The following is a 26,263-nucleotide window of genomic DNA, read 5'->3' as shown; positions in this document are numbered from 1 at the left end:
TGTTAATTCAAATTATACCGAGCGATTAGTTTATAATACTTTATTAATAGCCGCGAAGCGATAGCGGCTATTATTGGAGACATCGTGTTTTTTTAAATTCGTCGTCTCCATCGTTGATTCTTACGACCTGACTTCTTGGAATTGACTTTTTCAGTTTTCAGTGACTTCAGCGACTTCTACTGCTTTGCATTTAAAATTTGTGTGAGTGACGTCACTTCTGCGTTTAGGTCAATTGCGTGACTTACCTCACTAAAAAAATGATTTCTGAACTCACTTATGGAACTTTAAATTTTATAAACATATAGTTTCTAAAGATCGATAGTGCGCATTTAGGTATTGTCGAACTTGTATGCCGTAATTCTTAAGTATTAGTCTTGAGTTTTTGATTTCGAATATCTATTTTGAAAACGATCTTTTTAGGGATTTTTCCTTATAGACTGTATGTGTGATGAAATTGACAGTCAGAATCTAACCTAAAAAGTCTAGCGGTCTATTAAAGGACTGGTGGTCGATCTGTCTATCTTATTTCTTTAGTTGTTTCCTTTCATGGAAGGTCACAAGCGTCTACCGCGGCTATTTTTGTTCACTTTCGTATTTTTCGTTGGACTTTTTCTGTCATTCCCGAAAAAAGCTTTGACGAGAGACAGGGGAGTTATATTACGAAAGCCCTTGCAAAATAGAATATCTATTTAAGGGGGCTTTGCGTATTTGTTGAGATGAGATTTTATAAAAATTGGGTTTTCCCTGGGCAAAGTTAATTGAAGTTGACGATAAGTTTTCTGTCCAATCGGAAATGATGCCGTTTGGATTTTAACTTAAAAGTCAGAAGTCAGCTGCGTGTGAACTTCGAAACTGAATTGATAAATTTTACCTACTCCCTTCTGAACACTAAAAAAATACTGAACGTCCAAGCTGTACTCAATATTAAATATATGGAGTGAAGAACTTTTGTTTTTTTCAAGCTACGGTATATTACTACTGGGTATTCCAGTTATCAGTGTAGGGGTGTTATCTCTATCCAACTACTGGTTTCACCGTTACGATCTCCCTAGACAGTTTTGTTTTTTTTGATAACTTAATCGCGAGTTTTTTCTCTGAATTTGGGTATTTTATACACATAATTTGGTCTGTATTCCATCTCGTCATCGGGTGAGACCAAACCATTGACATCACAAACTTCTAGAAACCAGTGAAAAAATAAATGAGAAGGATAGAATCATAAAATCTCGAGAAAACAATTTGGCAAAGTAAGAATTGCAGAAACAGACAGTTACTTTCCAGAGACAATAAATCGTCTGGAGAAAGATATTGAATAATTCAAAGAACAGACATCCAAAGTCATTGATAATTTGCTAGAAAAGCAGGATAATTCGCGTTTACTAAAAACAGATAAAAAATATTATCCGAAAGTCATACCGCGTTTTGCAAAGCAGCATTTAATATCAGATAGCATATACCGCAAAATCAATCAACAAGACATCTCGCAGCAAACGGCAATAATTTCATATTCTTCAGCAACAATTAAAGATATTGGAATTGTTGAAACATATTCTCTAGGGGCTAAGACTGAAACTTTAGTACTACACGCTGGACATAATTCAATTGATAAAGGTTTATCTGGGCAAGATGCTGCAATGCAAATGAAAGATACAATTGATAAGTGCATGAAAAAGTTGAAACCACACCGTGTAGCTGTCTGTAAAATTTCACCTGTGAAGGAAGGTTTTTATGGTCGGAATAGTAATAATGAGGCAATTACAAAGTTTAATGAGCAAATGGAAATGATATGTCTGGAACTGGATGGTCTGTATCCGTGGTCAAAAGTTGAATGTCTTAATAATACTCTTACAGATAAGGATATTTATGATGGGGTTCACCCAAACATGAATGGAATCAGAAACCTTGTGATTAATATTTGGCACTATAATGTCTTGAACAACCTACCTGCAGCACAGAATGTGGTCCAACTTCGAAAAATTCCAAATTATCGCAATTTTGCTAGAGGTGAATAATGTGAAAGGTATGAGACTTTGTTTTTTAATATAAGTCGTACTTTTGTTTCTGACAAATTTGCACAAAAACCACTTCAGAGTCATTAGGAGCAGTTTAACTCAAGCAAAACATTTGGTATACAATGTTGTGTGCATATTGATGGTCAGCTGGAGTGAAAAAATTTTGCGCCCTAAAGCTGTTCGTTCTCTTTGCAATTTGGTTTTAAGAAAGACATTACTCCTTTGTGGAGATGTTGAAAAAAATCCTGGACCCTTTAATACATCGAAGTTGTCGACTTCTGATAAAGTGCTAGATCCATCCCAAAAGTGTTTGAAATTTTTTCTCAAATGAGCGTAGCTCACAAAATAAGTTTGAAGACCTTTCGAATTTGCTTCAACAACTATATTCGCAAACTATACTTATAGTGACCGAAACATGAATTTCCAAGCAGCAGGACTCTAATTTCATTATTAACAATGAACATCTTTTCTTACAAAAATCTCGATCAAAACAATCGGGAGTCCAGCGAGGTTGGGGTGTTGGAGTTTGGATCCCCAGACACTTCAATGTTAAACGTAAGAAAGAATTTGAGATAGCTTATGCATTTTTTTTGAATCAATGTGGCTTGAAATTAATGAATCCGAGTAAAAATGTGTACACTCCCACTCGCATCATCAAAACTAATCAATCGCTTATCGATCGCTGCTTCATGACAAAAAAATCAGATTGTGGAGTACAGAGTTTGTTTGCCGCAAAGTTTGTTTGTACAAAGTAATTTAGAAATGATAGGGAGGAACGAAGATAGATAATTTTTTAGAAGAAACATGGAATTTTTCTCGGGGAGAAATTCAACGGGGATTTGGCTTTTGTGGACTGGCGACCTATGTATCAACAAGAAAATTGTGATGAAATGTTTACAAAATTTAATGAAATTTTTCAAGGTATACTTGAGCAACATGCAGCTATACAGATCTGTGATTCTTCAATAAAACAAAACAAAAAAGTGATAAATCATGGATATCCAAGGAACTCAAAAAATTAATAGCAGAAAAACCTCGTTTCTACAATCAATACAAGTATTCTCAAAACTACGATGCTTTCGACGAGTTCAAAAAATGCCGTAACCCAGTGAACCGAAAACTACGAGATGCACATCACAAATATTCTGTTGATTTTTTAAAGCAATTTGAAAGTTTGAAGCTGAAATGGAATTTCATCAATAGAAAATTAGGAAACCACAAACAAGGTATTAATGTGTCTGAAATTGAATCAGACGGAGCCAAGACCGTTGACAAAAAAGCGATCTCCAATGCATTTGATAAATCTTTTGCGGAAATGGGCAAATATTCTGGTGATTTCGTTCCTATCAATATCCATAAGTTGGACCACTGTTCTGAAAATTTCAGTTTTTGAGGTTTGACTATCGAGAAATCTACAACTCCATTGACAGTTTAGAAAGCAGTAAATCACCGGGTCCAAGATTTGTCCATGCGTGGGCTTTAAAAGCGGCGAAATACGCAATTGGTACTCATCTGCAATTTATTTTTAATGAATGTATTCAAAACAATGTCTTTCCAACTATTCTAAAACATGCATATGTCACACCAATTGACAAAAAGGGGTCAACAACACAAGTGTGCAACTATCGACCAATTTCAGTCACACCAACTTTTGAACTTTGCTAAGTTTTTTGAGAAGCTTCTCCTTTTCCAAATGATGGATCACATTAATAAAAACAATCTGTTAAATAAAGAGAAATTTGCATTCCAAAACAAACAATATGCAACAGATGCAGTATTGTTTTTCACTGAGACAGTAATAGAAAACCATGAAAATAGGAAAAACAGTGCAGCAATTTTCTTAGACCTTACAAAAGCATTCAATTCAATTTCGCACAAAATATTCAAAAAAAAGCAAGAGTGCTTCAACTTCTCTGAGCCTGCAGTTAATTTATTGAAATCTTTACTCGAAGAAAGATCAAAATGCGTCAAAATAGGCTTCGAGGTCTCAGAACCCATTTTCGGTAATCATGGAAAACCGCAAGGCACAGTATTAGGACCTTTTCTTTTATATGTTAACGATTTTTCAGAAAAATCAAAGGTGACTTTGAGCTTTTTCAATTTGCAGATGATACTAGTATTTTATGTCGATATGAACCAGAAACAATTGAACAAAAATTGAAAATATTTTTTTTTGAAGACGGACATTTACTTGAAGGAAATCAACTCACTTTGAATGCTGATAAAACATAACTACTTTATTTTTCTACCAAGGACGAATTAAAACCAAAAGTTAACTTTTAACGGAAATTTAATAAATTCTGAGTTGTCGTTATCTAGGAATACACCTTGACTCAAAATTGACTTTTGAAGCCCATGTAAATGTAGTTTAAAAAAAATGGCGGCCGCCATTCGCTCACTATATCTGGTAAGAAACCATATACCTTTGGAAGTAGGGCTGCAAGTTTTCAAATCTTTAGTCCTGTCTCATTTGTCATTCAGTGGAGTTTATTTACTAACATTGTCAGCAGAAAACATACAGCGTATAAATCGACAGATTAATTGGGGCATAAAAGTGTGTTATATGCGTCGTAAGTTCGATCATTGTCGTGATATCCTTCTCCAATCGCATGTCCTACCAGCTGAAATAATCATTTCAAAGTTTTGTATATTGAAACTCCACACAGACTCGAATCAGAGGGTAGTATCAGAAACATTTAAAAAATGTGCAAACCGGCTACAGTTAAAACAGAACAAACGAATAAAAAAGCTGATAATAAGAACGTAAAAGTATACGCAGCAGAGTCAAGATCTTTGATTTTAAACTTTGAGTAAAAGATCTTTGATTTTAAGAACTTTAACAGAATTTTTGCAACGTCATCTTGAAAATTTTCCAATAGATAGACAGTTAGGATCATTCGTGTCTTATTTCTATATGTAGTGGGACGAACAGCTCAATGGGTAACATCAATTAATAACCAGAAGTTTAATATATAATTTTGATTATTTCAATAAATATTCCTGATTATTCTGAAGGCATGTAAACTTTAACCTTTCGGTTATATTATTAATTTACATGTTTGAAAAGAAAAAAATAATAGCTGCATAGTGAAGCATTAATACTATCCACTCTATTAAATGCATTTGCATTGTATTTTCATACGTTGTGAAGAGATTTTCTATTTTGAATTGCGATAAACTGGTGAAAGCTGAAGGTAGTATAGTAAACAGGCAAGGCTACAAGTTTTACAGCCGTGTTAACTCGTACAGCTCTTTTTGATTGCTCTCGAACGAAGTTCGAAGCAATAATTGGAAACGTGTTGCTCTTTTAATGCAAAATAACGCTTTAATGGTCCAAATTTTCCTCTCGTTTATAGGTTTTGACAACTGGACTCAAGTGGCAGCAGTTAACTACTAAAAGTCAAATGAAAAGTGCGCCAAGTTTAATGTAATTTTTTACTTCAAAATTTTTTAGTTGTTATGGTGAGTATTATGACGTCATTTGAAGCTCCCCCGCAATGAATTTGTTACTCCCCCGGACTGAATCCGACTGCAATAGATTTGAGCTCCCACTAGTCCCAAATTTTGAGTTTGATGATTTCAGCAGCAATTATTCCCGAGTTTGTGCTTTTGAATTTCTGTTTCTAATTTTATTCAAGGTTGTATCGTTTACTAATGCTTAGTGAGGATTGCCTTTAAGTTGCTTAGAGAGTCTTTAGATATGGACGACTTTGGCCACACTTATCTTCAGAATAGTCGAGTTTTTTCTACGTTTTTGCTGTTGTGTTAATTTGTCATTTCCTAAGCAGTTTATGAGTTTTCGAATCTATTCTGTTTCGGCCCTCCAATGTTTTTTATGACCCCCAGTTACAAATTATATGTTATTGTATAGCACGTTACTGTGTGAGAAACTAGCACGTGCGCCTGGGGGTGTAAAAGATTTATGCTCACTAAGCGGGGGGGGCGAAGCAGAATAGATCCGAGTTTTCTAAATTGCTTGACAGTACGGAAGTGAATCTTTTGATTTTATAGGCTTGGAGAACATTAGTCTCCAAAATGTGTTTTGGGCAAAATCTTTGTTTTGAATACACTTCTCGGTGCTCAATTGTTGACTTTTCTTGATATTAGTAAAAGTTGGGATGAGTTTTCTAAAGCTGCTTATTTTTCTGTTCGATTCAATTTTGTCGAAGACGATGTCTACCCTCTGATTGTCACTTTAAGTGGAAGGTTGAAACTAGCTGTGCAAAAGCACTAAAGCCTCCTTCTTTTTTCTAATTTCACCTTCATGTAATAGAGCGCTGCTAGAATTTAATATTCCCTAGTTTGAAGTATACGCAGCAGAGTAAAGATCTTTGATTTTAAACTTTGAGTAAAAGATCTTTGATTTTAAGAACTTTAACAGAATTTTTGCAACGTCATCTTGAAAATTTTCCAATAGATAGACAGTTAGGATCATTCGTGTCTTATTTCTATATGTAGTGGGACGAACAGCTCAATGGGTAACATCAATTAATAACCAGAAGATTAATATATAATTTTGATTATTTCAATAAATATTCCTGATTATTCTGAAGGCATGTAAACTTTAACCTTTCGGTTATATTATTAATTTACATGTTTGAAAAGAAAAAAATAATAGCTGCATAGTGAAGCATTAATACTATCCACTCTATTAAATGCATTTGCATTGTATTTTCATACGTTGTGAAGAGATTTTCTATTTTGAATTGCGATAAACTGGTGAAAGCTGAAGGTAGTATAGTAAACAGGCAAGGCTACAAGTTTTACAGCCGTGTTAACTCGTACAGCTCTTTTTGATTGCTCTCGAACGAAGTTCGAAGCAATAATTGGAAACGTGTTGCTCTTTTAATGCAAAATAACGCTTTCATGGTCCAAATTTTCCTCTCGTTTATAGGTTTTGACAACTGGACTGAAGTGGCAGCAGTTAACTACTAAAAGTCAAATGAAAAGTGCGCCAAGTTTAATGTAATTTTTTACTTCAAATTTTATTAGTTGTTATGGTGAGTATTATGACGTCATTTGAAGCTCCCCCGCAATGAATTTGTTACTCCCCCGGACTGAATCCGACTGCAATAGATTTGAGCTCCCACTAGTCCCAAATTTTGAGTTTGATGATTTCAGCAGCAATTATTCCCGAGTTTGTGCTTTTGAATTTCTGTTTCTAATTTTATTCAAGGTTGTATCGTTTACTAATGCTTAGTGAGGATTGCCTTTAAGTTGCTTAGAGAGTCTTTAGATATGGACGACTTTGACCACACTTATCTTCAGAATAGTCGAGTTTTTTCTACGTTTTTGCTGTTGTGTTAATTTGTCATTTCCTAAGCAGTTTATGAGTTTTCGAATCTATTCTGTTTCGGCCCTCCAATGTTTTTTATGACCCCCAGTTACAAATTATATGTTATTGTATAGCACGTTACTGTGTGAGAAACTAGCACGTGCGCCTGGGGGTGTAAAAGATTTATGCTCACTAAGCGGGGGGGGGGGGGGGGCGAAGCAGAATAGATCCGAGTTTTCTAAATTGCTTGACAGTACGGAAGTGAATCTTTTGATTTTATAGGCTTGGAGAACATTAGTCTCCAAAATGTGTTTTGGGCAAAATCTTTGTTTTGAATACACTTCTCGGTGCTCAATTGTTGACTTTTCTTGATATTAGTAAAAGTTGGGATGAGTTTTCTAAAGCTGCTTATTTTTCTGTTCGATTCAATTTTGTCGAAGACGATGTCTACCCTCTGATTGTCACTTTAAGTGGAAGGTTGAAACTAGCTGTGCAAAAGCACTAAAGCCTCCTTCTTTTTTCTAATTTCACCTTCATGTAATAGAGCGCTGCTAGAATTTAATATTCCCTAGTTTGAGAATAATTTCCAATGCCATTCTGTTGTTATTTTAAATCTGTTCAGCAGACGGATAAAGTGAAGTTTCATTTTAATGTCGTACGTGTTATCTCCTAGTTTGGTAGCTCCTTTTTTCGGAAAGGAAAAGTAAATCTGAACATTGTGTAAACATTTTTCAGATCGCTTTAAGGGGTAAAGTATTTGAAAACTATAACTTTAACTTATCTGATTGAATTATTCTTAAACTGACTTTCAAAACTTCATTGAAGCCCTAACATTTTTGGATATTAAAATGGTCTGATTTAGGACTAAAACATCAATTCCTGTGAAGCAAGCGTTGTTTTTCTAGATTTGGAGAAAGCAGCACGTGTTATGGATTGAAGGGGCGTCATTCTCACGTGTCTTCCAGTGCCTGGCGAGACCAAGAAGATCCGAAGAGACTCATATCTCTTACAAGGGCCAATGTCTCGCAAGGATTTGGGTTCTGCTTTGCCGGAGGCAATTTATGGGGACTCTTTGTCACCAAAGTGACGCCTACCTTACACCAGCTGCTGCAAGTTGGAGATAAAATTCTTGAGGTATCTCTTTCTTGTCATATCTGTAAGCTGAGTGTAGCTATATTGTGTTGCTTTGGTTTTTTGTTTTGTCGTCTGACGGTCTTTTTTCGTTTTACATTCTTTCACTTGACTTTTTCAGAGGCTTTTTCACGCTTGATTTCTTGCTTTTTGCGTGACCTAAACTGCTCTTATTAATAGCCGCACAGCGATAGCTGGGGCTATTATTGGCCTTCTCTTGGTTTTTTTCTTTTGTCTTCAAGATTTTTGTTAGGACCATTTGACGTCACAACCACTTCAAATCTGCATTTTGTTCATTCGTTCATGCAATTTCAACTGAATTTCGTGCGTGACGTCATTTCTCACTCTTAGTGGAGCGATTTTTTTTTTCATTCGCGTGATTAAGTTTTTGGTCACGCGTGACTTAACTCACTCTCAAAAATGACTTCCTCACTTTGAATTTGACTTTTCTTTACTTTAATTCAAATAGATAAGGTCAAGTGAATGTGTGTCACTCTAAATGAATGTTATTTGGGAAGAGCTAATTCAGGCAGCAATAAGTTATACAGATTTTTTTTAAAATCAAATTTTTGCTGTTTTTAGACTGCATATCTACGCAGCTATTGCGGCTATTTTCTGTCAATTAGCCAGCCGTTTCAGAAATTATAGCTGTTGCTAAAACAAAATCTATTGTAAGATAATCGAGCACAAGGAAGGGCCTGATGGTCGAATGGCTGATGCAGGCGAACCTCCACATGTCAAAAGTTTTGGCACCCAAAAATGTGCTTAATATGCCCCATTTGAATTAAATTTTTAAGTTTTCTAGACGGCAGTATAAAAGTTTTTGCTTTACCGTTTTTGCGCTTTTCTTGAACATTCTTTCTCTCTCGAGTGACTTTTTAACGCTTGACTTCTTGAATTTTTGCGTCATATTAATTGCTCTCATTCACAAATTAAGTAAGTAGCTAACAGTTCTGAGCGTTGAGGTAGGGAAACTGGGATGGCGCTGTTTCTCACCCTATTCTGAACTTTTGCATCTCCTCTGAATTAAATTGCCCCGTCTGTCCATCGTTTGAGGGCAATTCTACCGACGTTAGACGGTCTGTTTAAGCTGAGTTAATTATTATTTTTCTTTAAATTGCGTTAAATTTGCAAGGTAAGTATAATTGATTGTTTAGATAAATGGGATTGAAGCAGTGGAAGCAACTTTTGAGGAGTTCATCATTCTTTTGAAGACTTACCCGGGTCTTGAAATTACTCTGCTTGTGCAGGAGAAACTGACAGCCTACCGAGACATGGAGGCTAATCACAGTCTTCAACGTGATAAATTCTACGTCCGCGTAAGTAGCTTTTGCTGTAATGATCAATCAATGAAACGCGATTTTGACAACATTAGGTTGCTGATGAGGGGTCTTAACGGCATCGGGAAAGTTAGGGAATCGAAGCAGATTCTATCAGCTTTAATGGGTTCATGATGAATTCTACCATAGCGCTACTGATATTATGAAGTTATTAATTGCTCTTGAAAGAAGTGCATAGCAATTATTATAAACGTGTGTTTCTTTTTTATGCAAAATTTTCGCTCGACAATTTTGACTTTTTGAGTGACTTTTACGCCCTTGACTTTTTGCGTTTCGCGTGATCTAAAATTCTCTCTCAATCACAATTTCAAGCAGCTGAACTCAATTGGCGGCAATTTAATACTAAAAGTCAAATGAAAAGTGCGCGAAAACTGGTGCCATTTTTTACTTTAAATCTTAATAGTGGTATATGTTAACCTCTAATGTGGTTATTTGAAGCCCACTATAGAACTTCTTAATCCCATTTAAGCTCCCCCTCCTCCCCCCCCCGACTGAAGCAGGCTGCAATTGATTAGAGCTCCCACTAGTCGTTCGAGAGCAATTCTTCCGACGTTTAGTCGGTTATGTTATTACGATGTGTAAACAAAAACTTGATACTGAGAGTTAAATACTGAGGTGTTTATTCAACCAGAACTAATTGATAATTTTTCAAAGCATCTGGTCAATAGATTAAACTATTAGTTTACACTTGTAGGTAATAGATATGTCAACGGAGTTTTCTAGTGATCATTCGGACAATTCGGCTCAAGGACTCAAACTGAAACGCGGAGACGTTATATGGGTCCGAGATTCAATGCATAGTGGACGTATAGGAACTTGGTACGCATCGAAAGTTGACGAACGCAATATCGATCTGGTCGAGAATTCTGGAACCGTGCACAGCATGTACCATCGTGTCCTGGTGTTACTAAATCAGAAAGGCATAAATGAAAAGAGCAAACATTTGACATCCCTGGACGTGATAAGCGAAGAGGACAAAAGGTCACATTCAGGGTCGCACACAACAGTGGGAAGCTTCAGAAGATTTTTCATGAAACGTATCGGATCGAGCTCTTCCTTTTCAGGAATCAACGCAACGTCCCCTAACACTGGATCGGATTTGATTTCTCTAGGGTCCAGTATGATGAATCTGACTGACATCGGAGTTCCGCATGCTTACGAATTTCAGCGTGTTAAGTACTTTGACAGTAATTTCCAAAGACCAGTTGTTTTTGTGGGAATCTTATCAGAAGCTTTGATAGCTTTCTTTGCCAGGACGTATCAAAAACGATTCAAAATTGTTGATTTTGCTAAGCTAGAGGAAAATGGAAATCTGGACGTTGATAATGAAAGCCTGAATGATGACTCACTTGCCAGCTCGTTTAACAGAGGTCAAGTTAAATCGTTCAAAGCAATATGCTCCGAACTACCCAAAGGATCGCACGCATTAATTGCTTGTGATACAAACAGACTGAAACTACTTTACGAGCTTGGCATGCACCCTATGGTCTTTGCATACGATCCGAATGACAACCAGAAATCGGTAAAGGATATTTATTTCTGGCTAACTGAAGGTAGAAGTCTGGCCAGTAAAAAGGCGAAGAGATTGATTGTCAGAAGCAGAAGTGTCCACAACGAGTTGAAAAAGATGAAGATGTTCTGGGGTAGACTTTCGGGGTCTCTGAGCGAGGTTGAAGGCATGGTGGTGAAACAGACTGAACAGATCTCAAACTTCAATTTGTTCATTGATGAACAACCTAATGAGTTGCGAGTGGCATTAACCAAACAGGTGGCTGATTATGTAAATAGCAGAGAATAAACGATTAAATTTATTTTGGTCAGAATATTTATTTTTAAGATAACTAATTGTACATATGTAAATGATTAAGATAATTTATCTGATGCAGAATAAATTTGCAGAAATTAGAATAGGGTTTGAAAGACAATAGAATTCTGAAATGCAAGTTTTTAGCAACAGTTCAATTATAAATTAATTGATCTGGTCATTATCTTTGGTCCAGAACAGTGTGAACAGCTGGCCTAAAACAGATTTTCAAGATAAGAATAGCGACCGTGTGGATATCATCTATACACGATGTGATCTAACAATTGTTCAAATACATGCTTTCAACCACGGATTTCTGATTGAATTTTTTATCTGGGTTTTTAAGTTTTCATCAGTTGAACGAAACAAACACGCACACCGTTAATCTATAAATTTTGCCGGTCGCCAAATTGGCCGACTCTGGCTTTAGCCGACAACCCAACATTAGGAATATTAGCAGACCCCATGCCAATTATAACGGCTAGATTAACTATTGATATTTTGAATTAATCAATTAAGCTTTGGATAAATTTCTCATTTTTTCCTTTTCCCATTTTCTCGACTAAAGCCCCGATCAGCCATTATTCCTACCACCAAAAATCTTAAACCAACTATAATTGTTTATTTACTCACATGAAAATGAAGCGAGGCCTCCTATGAGAAAGATGCACACCCAACTTGTGTACTCAAGCAGTGCCGAAATGACTTCCACAACTCCAAAGATTGAAAAGCCCTTAACAAATAATACATCAAAATTATGAAATCAACACTAATCGCAGAAACTGATTTTGTCAATTTTATTTTGTTAAATGTAAAAGCTTCGCGTAGAAGGGTAATTTCGTTAAATTATCAATTTCAACGCAAAGATAATTTATTAGAGTTATGCTTAAGAAATTACCTATTCATTCAGTTTATGAACATGAAGAATTCGATTTTGATCATTCTCCAGTTCAATTTGAATTTTTAAATGTAACTGTCAAAGCATGAAAAAAAACGGCATAAAAACAAAAGTATCGTGAAATTAGTATAACGATTTCCGAATATATACTTTTATCAAAACGCATTTTTCGCTTTTTTGTTTCCGTAAAACTTGGGTTTCAATTAAAAGTTGACAAAGGCAGACGATTGCAAGCTAGCAAGGCTACGACCCTTAGAAGGACTAGTAGGCATAGTAGGACTAGTGTGAAAGTGTTCATAACTGTGAGTGCATTAACAAGTTTCAATTCCAAGGGGGTCTCGTAGCATTTTAGATCTGATATTTTCATGTCTTTGCCGGTAGGAACTAAATAATGGAATTAAACTGCTGTAGAACGAAACAGTTGCACAGCCTAAAGCGAACTTATTTGAATAATTTTTGACCCACAGCTATCTGACTCAATTCTGTTCCCAATTAAATTAACATTTGAAAACGTGTCATGATTGCATCATGATCGTGAAATCACATTTTTGGCGCCTTTTAGCCCGCACCATAGTTTTTGTGGTCATTTTTTTGCTACCTATTTTTTTTAGCCAAAATTTGAAACTTCTTGCATTCAAAGGAGATGCTGCATGTCAGACTGCTACCGCATGAAAACAAAAAGTGTATCTTTCAACGATAGAAAAAAAAGTTAACGCAACTGGGTTAGATGTAGATTGGTAGGTAAAAAATTCATTGAAATTATTACATCTGGTTTGACAACTTTTCAATTGTTGTCTCTTTTTTTGCAAAAGTGGTTTCATTTGTTTAACCTGAGGACGTTTTGAGATCAGATTACCAAAATTTAACTTTATAAAGTTTCCAGGACAAATTATTTAAATCCCAATTTTGAAAGGGGAAACTTCTAAATAACTAACTGGATTTGAGAAGACTGTGTCGTACCAAATTTATGCTTTTTGAATTTTGTTTTTGCGGCGATTTCTAAAATCCTATACTAGGCAATTTAAAATCAGGTGTTTGTGTTTATAGTGCAACTTCGTTTTGAAAAAAATTAAGCAGCAAAAAAAACTAAAGAAAAGTTTCATCAGATTTTATGGATTTTATTCGCAACCATTTCCAAAGCAGGCATGTCTTAGTTACTCTATCTTTTAGCTTTTTATAAGTTCGGGGTTAAATAGCTTGCGCCATATACGTAATTTTGACAACAAGAATTCTTAGAAATGCCCCATATCCTTTTCTGGCTTTTTAAACAGAGAGCAAAGTTTTCCGGATTTGCTTACGTTTTCCGCCACAATTCTAGTAGCTTTTGTTTGAATTCATATCCACCAGGGCTAACAATAGACCTTCAATTCATGAGTGAATTTTTCGGAACTCGTATGCTTTGGATTTTGTTTCTCATTTCGGTAACAGATGCCTTTTAATCCCACAATTTGTTAAAGCTGTATTTTTAGTTTGCAGCTTTTTTGAAGACGTAAAGGGTATAATTCTTGAACAACAGTGAGTAGGTTTTGTCCTTTTTCCTAACTTTTTTATTTGCCTCTGATTGTCTTCAAATTCTAGAGGGAAGTTTTCATAAGCCTGTATGCTTGTCGAAGGACAGTTTAGCATCGTTTCTTTTGTCTTTGAAAATCGAACAGCGATTTTTCCGGATTGTTTTTTTTCAGGTCTTCTTCTTTTGCTGTTCTTGTAAATTTGCGCCTCTTTCGTTAAAATCATACTTCATCAAGCAAGGTTTATATTTCAGAAAGAGAATATTTGTTCTCGTTGCCAAATTTCAGTTTTGAACGTTTTGTTGATTTTGTTTCAAGCTCAGCTTTGTTTTTCAAATCAGTCACTGCCCTTTTATCTTAGTGCTTTATGAAATTAAATATCTTGGTGCTTTTTCATTTATAGTCTGCACCATAGATTAGTGGTCAGACTAGTGCTCTCTATTTTATCAAGCCAAATTTATAACTTCTTGCATTCAATTAAGATGCAGCATTTCAGATTGCTGCCGCAGAAAAAAGTAGTGTAGCTTTCAAAGAAGGACTTTTTCAAGAATGATTGCAACAGTGGACTTAAAAAACAATTTTAAATATAGTGGTAAGAACAAGAAGTTTAAGCAACCGGTTTAGATATAGATTGACTAGTAATAAAAGTTCTTTGAAAGGTTTCAATCTGTTTGGCAACTTCTCAATTGTTGTCTTGTTGTAAAATTTGTTTTAATTTAGGACGTTCAGAGATCAAATTAGCAAAATTTAACTTTCCATTTTTTTGCTTACAAGACTAATTTTCTTCCTTCCGATCTCAAGTTTGGAGGAGAAACTTTCCAAAAAAATATCTCGATTTGAGATAACTGTGTTGTAACATACCTCTGATTTCTTAGACTTTTGTTTTCTACAACAATTTCGAGAATTCTATAATAGGAAATTTAAAGTTGTTTGTGATTGCAACTTCCTTTTGAAAAAATACACAGAACCAGCAAAAAAAAACTAAACAAAAAATTAAAAAGTTCAGCGGACTATGAATTTTTAATCTTATCTTTTTTCCAGCAACTTTTTTCAAGGATTAACAAGCATGTCTTTGTTCCTTTTTGTTCTGGATTTCATAGCTTGCGCCGCATTTATTCCTACTTCTGAGAAAAGGGGAAGGTGAAATAGATTTTCTTCGATTTTCTTTAAAGAAGTACCTCATATGCTTCTCTGGCATTTTAAACAGCAAGCAAAATTTTCCTGATTCGTTTCTGTTTTCCTTCACAATTATAGTAGCTTTTACATGACTTCAGATCCACTAATTCCAACAATAGACATGCAACTCATGTGATAATTGTTTCGTAACTCGTACGTTTTGGATTTGTGTCTCATTGTGGATAACAGATGCTTTTTTATCCCGAAAATTTGTTGTTCCAGTATTTATAGTTAGCAATTTTTTTCGAAAATGTAGACACCATATTTCGTTAATTACAAGGACTAATTGTCTAATTTCCTAAGGTTTATATTTGCTTTTTCTTGTCTTAAATTCCGAAGGCAAGTTTCCATAAGCTTGTATATTTGCTGAAAGCTCGTTTTTGATCATTTTTCATCGTTGAAAACTGAACGCCGAATTTTCTCCAAATGATTCTTTTTGGGTGATCCTCTTTGTTTTTTGTTCTTGTACAATTGGGCCTCCTTCGTCAACACCAATTTTGATCAAGCGTGGTTTCTTATTTTAGAAAGCGAATATCCTTCCAGAGAATATCGTTTTCCCGATTGCCGCAGCTTTCTTTTTTAAACTAATCTCTATTTTTTGCTATTTATTGTCATTAGACTCGCCATCTTCTAGAACAGCTACTATTATAGCGCTCTTAATTTTTTTAAAAAATAAGATTTTTACTCGTTTTTTGTTATAGTCAATGCAAAATTTGACGTTTCTGTTAGACATAATTTGCTTTCAAAATTGAAAACTGAATTAACTTTCAAGAACATTCCCGGTTTCACTGAATAGAGTCACTGTTCATAAAATGGAAAGGGAAGAAATGGGACTCAGGCTCATCACAATTTAATTAAACAATTTCCTACTTTCTGTTTCAACAAATCATTATGAAATGGCTGATTTTAGCATTAATTTTTTGTCCTATAGTTTATCGGGCTTTTGATTTCGATGAAAGCTTAATTTACAGATCTTTGCTTTTTAAAATGCAATGTAATAAGTAAAAGAATGAATATTTATGTCATGCTTTAAATCATATTTTTCATTTAAAAAAGAAATTACAGTTATGTTCAAACCAAATGCAATTATCACATATACTGGTTCTTAGTAATGAAAATTTATAATATCATTTGCGTGGTTGTCAAAAATAATTCTTCGGTTTTTTTGTTGCAGACTTTCAGATATTCTTTGTCAAATCTAAAGTTTGAATCTTTTCCCGAAACAGTAAGTACCGCTACTTTCAGATATTTTTAGTTTAGGTGTCCGCCGAACAACTGCAACTGCTTTATTTTTGGCTGAACACATTGAAGCAAACATCTGAGCATGAAATAATCAAAAAGTTCCTTGCAGCAGGAAACAATTCGCAATGTTTTCTATTGGAATTTTTCACCTATAAAATTTCATAAAAACAAAAGCTTGCACTCTTTTTTTGCAAACTGACACATCAATTTATGCGCTGAGAAGAAATATGAGTTTTACCTGTGTTTTGCTTTACTCAATGCAAAATTTGACATTTCTGTTTGACATTTTTTGCTTTAAAAATTGACAGCTGAAATAACGTTCAAGAACATTCCCGGTTTCACTGAATGGAGTCACTGTTAATAAAATCAAAAAGGAAGAAATGGGACTCAGGCGCATCACAATTTAATTAATCAATTTCCTACTTTCAGTTTTAACAAATCATTATAAAAAGGACTGTTCAGATTTTAGCATTAATTTTTCGTCCTATAGTTTATGCAGGCTTTTGACTTCGATGAAAGCTTAATTTACAGATCTTTGAAGTTTTTTTCGTTTAAATAATTTGTTTTGGTCATGGTTGATTTTCCAGAGTCTCAAAATGACTTTGACTGATTTTAATTGACGATGTTGAAATATAAAAGCATAATTGAAATTTTTGGGGAAGCTTTTAAGCAATTGACTTTTGTTAAAACCTTGGCAATATTTTAGTAGAAATCTTTTACCCGTGTTTTATTAGGTTGTCTTTTTATTAAAGAAAAAGGAACGTAAAATGCAGACAAATTTAAGTGGCTTATTTAAATGCAATGTAGTGCGTAAAACAATGAATATTTATGTCATGCTTTAAATCATATTTTTCATTTCAAAAAAGAAATTACAGTTATGTCCAAACCAAATGCAATTATCACATATACTAGTTCTTAGTAATGAAAATTTATAACATCATTTGCGTGGTTGTCAAAAATCATTCTTCGGTTTTTTTTGTTGCAGACTTTCAGATAGTATTCATTCTCAAATCAAAAGTTTGAATCTTTTCCCGGGGATAGAAAGTACCACTACTTTCAGATATTTTTAGTTTAAGCGTCCGCCGAACAACTGCAACCACTTTATTTTTGGCTGAACAAATTGAAGCAAATCTCTGAGCATGAATTAATCAAAAAGTTCCTTACAGCAGGAAACAATTCGCAATGTTTTCTATTGGAATTTTTCACCTATAACATTTCATAAAAACAAAAGCTTGCACTCTTTTTTTGCAAACTGACACATCAATTTATGCGCTGAGAAGAAATATGAGTTTTACTTGTGTTTTGCTTTACTCAATGCATAATTTGACGTTTCTGTTTGACATTTTTTGCTTTAAAAATTGACAGCTGAACTATCGTTCAAGAACATTTCCGGTTTCACTGAATAGAGTCACTGTTATTAAAATGAAAAGGGAGAAATTGGGACTCAGGCGCACCACGATTTAATTAATCAAGATACAATTTTCAGTTTAACAATTCATTATTAAGTACTGTTCTGATTTTAGCATTTCTTTTTTCGTCTTATAGTTTATGCAGGCTTTTGACTTCGATGAATGCTTAACTTACAAATCTCTTAGAGGTTTTGTTTGGTTGGATACTTTGTTTTGATCATACCTGATTTTCAAGAGTCTCAAAAATCATTCTTCAGTTTTTTGTTGCAGGTTTTCAGATTATTAATCTTTGTCAAATCAAAAGTTTGAATCTTGTCCCGGGGATAGTCGTTACCACCGTTTTTAAATATTTTTAAATTTTGTGTCCGCCGAGCAACTGCAACTGCTTTGTTCTTGGATGAACATGTTGAAGCAAACGTCTGAGCTTAAAATAATTTAAAATCTCCTTACAGCAGGAAACAATTCGCAATTTTATCTATTGGAATTATTAACTTCGGATTTTTCACCTAAGTATTTCACAAAACATCTAAAATGAGAAATCATTCGTTCTGCATGCCTCGGTTGTGTAAAATTTTTAGTAAATTTTTGTGAATCGGAATTGCTCTGCACATAAGCTTTATTTCTCTGGATTCTGGACTTATAACGAATCTGAAGCTATCGCTGAAGAAAAAATTTGTAACATTAGATGATGCTCCAATTTTGAAGTTTGTGGTCTCAGTTCTCTCTTCAAACAATATTTTTGACATGACAAAGACTGGTACGATAATTTTTTAGATTGCCCGTAGCTTTAGCAAATAGAATTGTTTTATTTTTTAAAATTTTGCTTGGCTTTTGTGTTGCTTGACTATATTGAATTCTATTATTGCAAGACATTTGGTATTGAAAAATTCAATTTGGCAATAATTGATTTATTGGTTGAGAAATAGTACTGGTTGAGATAGTTCAAATTAACAATTTCTAAAATTTTTAAGTTTTACCCGTAGATTGGGAATAAATTATCTCTCTTTCGCATGTTTTTTGATTAGTTCTGCGTGTAGCTAGAGATTTTGTGATTTTTCAACTTCGTTATTTTCAAAGGTAAAAAATTGTTTTTTTAATGATCAATATCCACATGAACAAATTTATCTTGAATCTGCTCAAGTATAAGCAATCTTAAGTGACCACGATAATTAGCAGATTTTGCTAATTTCAACTACAATGTTTTAAAGCGGCTTATATTTTTTTCTTGGAAGCACAAATGTAGAAAATGAGAAAATGACAGATTTGAATGAAAAAAGCAGTTCAAAAAACAACGATGCAAAAAAGATTACAGACTGATGCTGATTATAAAACAAGTGTCGGTTTATTTGGCTCAATAACCAATCTACACACAGACGGAGTTGAGTTCGGCATAAATAAAAATTGATGTCAATTTAACCAAATACACATTTCAATTGAATCAACTTTGGAAGCCTTTTGATTATTTTCTGTCAGTTTTCTGGAAGGAGCTGCTCTGCGTGTTTTTTTTTTGTTGGATGTTTTCCGTTAATATTACTGACCCAGTTGATTACAACGTAGTAACCGCTTTTTATTTCCAACACCTAGGCGCGATTTCAAACACCTATGACTATCCGCGTGGTCTCCATTGATAAATAATCTGGGTTCATTTTGATCTAAAATTTAAATGGTTACTGATTATTTTTTATTGCCAATCTTAATGTTTTCTCCTATCTTTGATGTTTCTTTCTCTCTCCCTCAGCCTTTTAACTCTCGCTTTTTAATTTTCTCGCGTTAATGAACTGAGCTTAAGTCCCCTCCTGTTGAATGACATTGCTTAAAAAAGACTCGCCTTTCATTGGGTGAGTTCAATAAAAAGTCGGGCATGCCCATCTTTCTTACCCATATATCTTATGAACCTCGCAGGCACATGTTACAAGACACCTGTTGTAGCTTATGGAAAAGTTGTATTCATAAAACTTCCATTTATGGAAAAAGTTGTAGTCATAGAACTTTCATTAATGGCAAAGTTATAGTTTTGCCAATCTTTTAAAAATTTTTGATTTATGAAGTCAATGGCTCATAATACCCACACCCGGGTCGAGGTTTTAGGGCAAATTTTTGTAAGAAATGCGGCGAATGCGGTGGAAAAAAATCTCAGTGCTTTTCACTGCATTTCCTACAAAAATTCACAGCTAAAATTACCGCATTTTTTTTACTGAAATTCACCGCATCGACCTTTGTGGCATTGTAAGGTAAGAAATGTGGTGAATCCGGTGAAAAAATTAATTCACAGCATTTCTCACAAAAATTCACCGCAAGATTCATGTATGAAACTTTTTGTCAACCTGGAAGTTCTTCATTATGTCTAATTATAGCACTTGGTTGCGGTAGTTGTCAATAAATGCAGCATCGATTATGCGGAGCGGGGGGGTGCTGAGGTTCCAGACGGAAGCAATTATCTCCATGCCGATGAACTCACGAGGAGATGGTCGTGCGTTCAAAATGACAAAGTCTGGAAACATCAACATGGACGCACGAAAGTCTGGACATAAGATCTTTCCATCTGGGACGGTCTGGACATACTTTTTTCCGTCTGGAATCTCAACCTTGGGGGTTCTTGTAATGCAGCAGGAAGAATTTCTAACGGAGAAAGTGAGGATCATTCCATAGTTGACTCCGAAGTGCCTCAATCCGAACGCCTTTCCAACTGCACTGGGTGCCATGACAAAGAGGCCTCCCAGGTTGAAGAACATTAGACAGACGTAGATGCAAAATAGCAGCTTTACCGCTGCAGGAGTTCCAGATAACAGTGAGCAAATGGGCATTGATATTGATAGAAGGCCCAGGAAAGCTGACATTGTCATCATCGATGTCTGAAATGTTTTATTAAAATAAAAGATGTTGCAAATAATATGACAAGGACGAAATTTTGAAGACCCGATTATGAGGGTTTTTGGGATTAAACAGAAGACAAAGACTCAATTGCGTGGGTACCATGGTGATTTGTGGGTACAGGCATGATCGTAATAATACTTTCTGAGAATCAACTAAACTTAGAACTGATTTCAACCATGAGTTACCCAAACAAGCATTTTTTGTCAAAATCGGGTTATTTTAAAATTTTTAAAAAATATGAGAATAAAAAAAGTATTAAAATATCATATTTTAATACTTTTTTTGTTTCGCATATTTTTTAAAAATTTTAAAATAACCCGATTTTGACAAAATGCTTGGCTTTTGACAATATGATCTGTACTTAACCCTTATCTGCCTCCCCCGCTTGATGTGACTAAAGTATATGGCCACTATTAAAGTATATTGCCACGCTAAATTTTTCCTATAGTGGTTCAAGCAAGTGTCAGCTAGTCTATAGTTATTCTATTAAAATAGTCTATTAAAATATTCCGAAATTTGAATGTTTCACTGTTTTTGAAGTCATGTTGAACATTTCTTCATTTTATTAGCCAAACTCGATAGTGTGTTTTATGGTTTCTAGCCTTTGATATAAAATGATGCTGACGTAATAAAAACGAATATCAAGCAATGACTACCAAAATTATCTGAGTCGTGTAATAAAAGAGTCAAACTTTGTCAATAACTTATTGATAACTTCCATTAGCTAAACTTGAGTTACGATCAGGAAGGATTTAGAAGCGCATCAGGGCGATATGAAGTTTCAGTAATTATTCGTAAATAATTCAAAAAGAAGAGACAAGACGAAAATCTGATAAAAATTCTTTCTGATTCGGCGTCAAAATGCGAAATGACTCCGTGCCTTATTCAGTCTCCGAATCAGAACTGATATCTTTCTCATAATTTTCCTTATGCAGTACTGAATTATTTTTTGCGAGTTACGTCGGGAATTAAGACGTCCGTTAAGCATCCATTTATTATTTGCAAATTTAAGTTCTTTTTACCTTGTAGCTAGTCGCGTCAACTAGCAAGCCATACATAATTCGTCCAGTGGCGTTGGCTACTGAGCCAAATGAGCCGATACCTGCCAGGAAAGAATCGTCGTCTATTATTGTTTCCCCATATACCTGAAATAAAATCTTCATTATGTTAGATAAGCTGATCAATGGTGTCAATTGTGCACAGAAAATAAGAAAAAAAAATTGCATAAAAATGTCTGTCTATCATAAATTTGTTTTTGTTTTCCTTGTTCCCGGGACAGCGTATCCTGAAGATCTCGGTGTTTCCAATTTCCAGAAGAGCAAGTGGAAAAAAGTGATATATCCCACTGAGAAATGTTAGAAAAGCAAATGCCCCGGTGTGATGTCCACACGGACCTAACTGATAGCTTCAGTGTCGGAATCAGTACTGATAGTACTGGGCACGTATAATTGCAAGTCTTATAGTAATGATTCAGAGCTTTTTTACACTTACCAGTCTAAATGCAAGTCTTGGCTAAGACGTCCACGTCTAAATGCAAAAGAGAGAGCAAAAAGTAAATAAAAATTGTATACCACCTAACGAATTCTTCTCGAACGATAGGAGACGGGTTGGATTGTTGGGTAGTAGCTAGCTTAAGATTAGACATTGGAGGGGGGTAGCAGAAAGAGGGGATTGGGTGCCAAACCTTCTGAAAATCCAAATTTCACGCTCTGAAAGTTTTGCTTACTCAGCTTCGGCGAACTGTACACTTACTGCCTACTGAAGATCTAAGAGAGCTGTTCAAACGCTCAATATGCTTAATATACGCTTGCCAAATTATCCTGGCTTTTGGAATATTAAAGGTCAACTACAATCGCTCAAGTGAAAGAAGCTTTTGGAATGCTCTAGCAAAAAACTCAAAACAGAAAAGAAAAAAATTGAAAATCTTGCATACATAAAACATAGCTGGAAGCCTTCTGAAACGAATCAAAGTTTGCTACTGACGTAAACCTGAAACCAAAGCTATTTGAAACCCCTCCTCTTATGAAACATTTGAAGCTGGGACAAACTTCTTTTAAAAGTATTGGAAAACAAACCTTGCGGAGTACATCTTCAAAATTAGATCCCTTGGCCTCAAAGCTTCAGTTAGCAAGCCTACAGAGAGTAAATCGGATAGAAGGGTTTATAAGTTCAGCTTGGGGTAAGTGGGTTTTGAGGGGTAGCTGGTCGTTGAGCACGGATTAGTGGGGGAGGGGGGTTGTAAATGGAGGGAATAAAAGGTAAGTACGTGGAGTAAATTGTTAGTGGTGGAGTGAGTGGGGAGTAGGGTTGATATCGGGGTAGATGTGAGGTTAGGTGGGGCAAAAGTTTCGTTCCCCAAACTTGACCGTTTCACATTGATCGTTACTTCAGCTGCATCTTCAATTGAAGAAAAATTAGGGGTAATAAAACTCTTTCTTCTAAATGATGTTAGTTAAGGTGCTATCCTTTGATAGTATGCCTGAACAAAATTAACCTGGTAAGAAAAAACAATTCAAAGCCGATAGAATACCAGTACTCACCTTCGGATCTTCGGTTTGTAAAAAAAAGATACTCAACTTTTAAATAAACGCTTCAGATTTTGCTTGAGAGTAATTAGAAATGGTTTAGAAAGAAAGTAATTTGTAATTTTGTGAGGCATTATTTCTTGGATTTTTTTATTTATAAGGTTTCCTCAATTCTTTTTAAAGAAATTTACAAAAAAAATTGACTGGGTAACTCCCAGGAAACCGAAAATTTATTCTAGATAGCTCAAATGGTGAAGAGCGCTTTTCAACAAAATGCTACAGATGCTTAAATTCTATATGAAAAAGCATAGAGATTGGTCACCCACATACACGTCATAAAAGAGCTTTGGATTCAACTTTTTCAATATCAGTTCCCATGTTTCTCATGTTTTCCATCTTTCTGATTTTTCTAAATTGTCGAAAATTAAATGAGATAAAGTACCTGCGGGCGGAAATCAAAATTAAGGTATGATTCACAGCTGACGATAAGTTCTTAGCACAGGCCAAGGAAAATGATTTTTCAGGGCCTATCAGCATCTGTCAAGCATGGTCTTTTCATGAGTCGAGCCGAAGTATTTTCATAAGTCTCTTTTCTTGCAAACTCGGAATTCAATAAAAATTATTCTGTTTATGTAAGCCTAAAAGCAGCACCAAAACAGTCCAAATTACAAAAACAGATAGAAAACTGCCGAATAATTGCGTCAATTTTTAAAATAAAGCTGCTTTCGCCGCTGGAATAGCTGCCAAATTACTTGATTGAATGAAACCATGTATTTCAAGTGTAATTATTTTCCTTCCGTTAGCCATGATAATTGTGTGTGATGCTTTTCATTTGTTCTACAGTTATGAATTATCATTTTCCATAAAAACGACGCAGATGTTTGATTGATTATTGGCTCTTCAGTATTGCAGAAAAATGAAGGAGCGTACATATTGACTACGTTATAAGTAAAAGAGAGCAATAAAATTGTACGTACTTTTTATATCTAAGGAATGTTCTGAGAGTGCTGAAATTCTCTCTTTTTGTGAAGTGGTGAACATATGTAAAAATTGTCTTTAATTGTTGTAGCGTTTAATATATCTAAGAAAAGCGCTGAAATTAGACGGAATGCGCTGAAAGCGCTGAAATGCTTGCTTTGTCTGCTCGCTGAAATGCTTGCGCCTAAAAATGTACTTTCAACATATTCAGCATATTCATACATCATTCCAGCAGATTCATTGCATTTCTTACAAAATTTTTTGCTTACACCCGCTCACATCTTGATCTGAGATAAATTGGTGCTGAAAAATAATATTGAGCGCACAATATACTTGAATATTTTGTCTATTTTTTTCTTGTTTGGTCAGATAAATTTGAGCACGGATACAATGGTCCAGAATGAGTAATGACAAATAATTTTGGTTTGGGGTTGTCTGATCAGATGTGGTTTCGAGTACGTGCAACCCGCGAAAAATTCCGACCTCATGAAAGTCTGATCCAGCTCTGTCAAGAATTGTCCCAGAGTAGGGCTGCTCTGAGCCAGCTATGTCAATGATAGCCCAGAATAGGGCTATTCTGGGATCTCTACTGCCAAGTGTAACCGCATACTTCTACTCTGGAGCTACTCTGTCAAGCGTAAAAAGTAACCTGACCAGGCTCTGGTCCAGCTCTGAGAGGTTTTATGGATTTACCCTGTTCCAGTCCCAAACTGCTCCGGAGGTTAGGTACGGGAGTCACTTTGATCTGGGGTCTCAACCTGGTAGAACGTTTACGAATAGCATAAAATTGTCGAACGTTGCAGCATGACACAAGCCCTACCTTGTAATAATTCTGAATAACCACCAGCATAAACTGATGAACACAAACAACAGCCACACACATCCAATAAGAGACACTTTTTAACACCTGGCAGGGCGTGAATTCATTGCTGCTCTGAAGCGATATAACGTATTCAGTTTCGTCGCTGCTTCTCGTCAGCTGCGTGAAGACAGAATCACTCGAAACTTCAACAAGAGCCTGAGATTGAATGGAACCTGAAAAGAAACAGGTGTTAAGCAATGACACAATTGTAAATAAGCTAAAATTTAACTCAGGAAATTTGTTCACTACCAACCTGAATATAAGGACAAATTTTTACAGGGTAAGATTTTATTCGGAAGAGTTTTCATTGATATAAGATCTGTTACGTTGAATTTTTTTGTCGTGTATTGCCTGACTAAAGTTATGATTGTGTAAGACCAGATGAGGTGTCCTGCAAAGTCTTAGTAAGGCAAGACTTTATCAGTTAAGTGCTGATAAGAGTTTTTGTTAGATATTACACAAAAAATTACAGGGTCACTGGAGACCCCTCCGTAGTGTGGCCCAGTTTATCCGCCTACTAATTGTTTGTTTCAATATAACTCGTATAAGCAAGACGCTTTTGCAAGACTTTGGATTCTCTTGCAAGATTTTTGTCCGTAATCTTGCGAGATCTTGCAAGATAACCATTCGTTTTGCGAGATCTTACAAGATAGCCATCGCCGTGCAAGAATTATCAAGACAGACTTTGGTGTTCAAGATCTTGGAAAATATTTGCAAGACTCTTGCAAGGTCCTGCAAGAGAAACATACAGTATCGGCCGGGGCTGGAACATAAATCTTAGTGCCTTGTTTAAAAGCGATAACTTTAGTTTTGCGATAATTTTACGATAACTTTGCGTGATTTTGCCATCAGGCATCTCCGAAAAACTCACGTGAATCGGTTCGATCTTCTGAAACAGAATGCTCACAGGAGGGTTCTTCGTTGTTATCGATGCCCATATTTGCAAGAAGGGAGGGTCTCTTCGGCTGATGTAGTTGATTGGTCTTTAGGAATTTGTTGGTTTCCGCTTTCTCAATGAATCGGAATCACATCTTCATCTACCATAGAAAATGTCACCTTCGCTACTGCTATTGTCACTCGTGGCTCTCTGCAACAATAGAGTGATTTTCAGGTAAACAAAAATATCATATATAATTCTCCCGGAAAAGTTCACAACAAAATTATCAAAAATGTCTTCTGACCATTTATAAAAAAAAGATTCGAATGTTTATTGAGCGAAAAGAAATTCG

At 35.2% G+C, this 26,263-nt stretch overlaps 2 protein-coding genes across 3 annotated transcripts in view; one reads left to right on the top strand and one right to left on the bottom strand.

Annotated features, from left to right (window-relative positions):
* LOC142340589 (uncharacterized) overlaps nucleotides 1–11,701 on the top strand; it is a 22,721-nt gene extending 11,020 nt beyond the window's left edge. Inside the window, exons 9-12 of one of the 2 annotated variants that reach the window (XM_075391263.1) lie at nucleotides 8,023–8,035; nucleotides 8,193–8,421; nucleotides 9,576–9,737; nucleotides 10,453–11,701. In XM_075391263.1, coding sequence (XP_075247378.1) covers nucleotides 8,023–8,035; nucleotides 8,193–8,421; nucleotides 9,576–9,737; nucleotides 10,453–11,556 — 1,508 coding nt within the window. In that variant the 3' untranslated portion in view covers nucleotides 11,557–11,701. The remainder of the gene's footprint in view (nucleotides 1–8,022; nucleotides 8,036–8,192; nucleotides 8,422–9,575; nucleotides 9,738–10,452) is intronic. The other variant, XM_075391264.1, reaches the window with a different exon arrangement.
* The window catches only part of LOC142341399 (apicoplast pyruvate carrier 1-like), a 25,006-nt gene continuing 10,286 nt past the window's right edge, over nucleotides 11,544–26,263 (bottom strand). The window contains exons 7-12 of the mRNA XM_075392327.1: nucleotides 25,906–26,059; nucleotides 24,993–25,207; nucleotides 21,692–21,814; nucleotides 20,420–20,647; nucleotides 12,196–12,295; nucleotides 11,544–11,777 (exon numbers count right to left, since the gene is read on the bottom strand). Coding sequence (XP_075248442.1) covers nucleotides 11,728–11,777; nucleotides 12,196–12,295; nucleotides 20,420–20,647; nucleotides 21,692–21,814; nucleotides 24,993–25,207; nucleotides 25,906–26,059 — 870 coding nt within the window. The 3' untranslated portion in view covers nucleotides 11,544–11,727. The remainder of the gene's footprint in view (nucleotides 11,778–12,195; nucleotides 12,296–20,419; nucleotides 20,648–21,691; nucleotides 21,815–24,992; nucleotides 25,208–25,905; nucleotides 26,060–26,263) is intronic.

The sequence above is a fragment of the Convolutriloba macropyga genome, chromosome 6 (assembly GCF_964194025.1).
Source record: "Convolutriloba macropyga chromosome 6, txConMacr16.3, whole genome shotgun sequence".
NCBI lineage: Eukaryota > Metazoa > Xenacoelomorpha > Acoela > Convolutidae > Convolutriloba > Convolutriloba macropyga.
The sequence above is the reverse complement of the archived record's forward strand: the minus strand, read 5'-3'. Positions and strand labels throughout refer to the sequence as shown.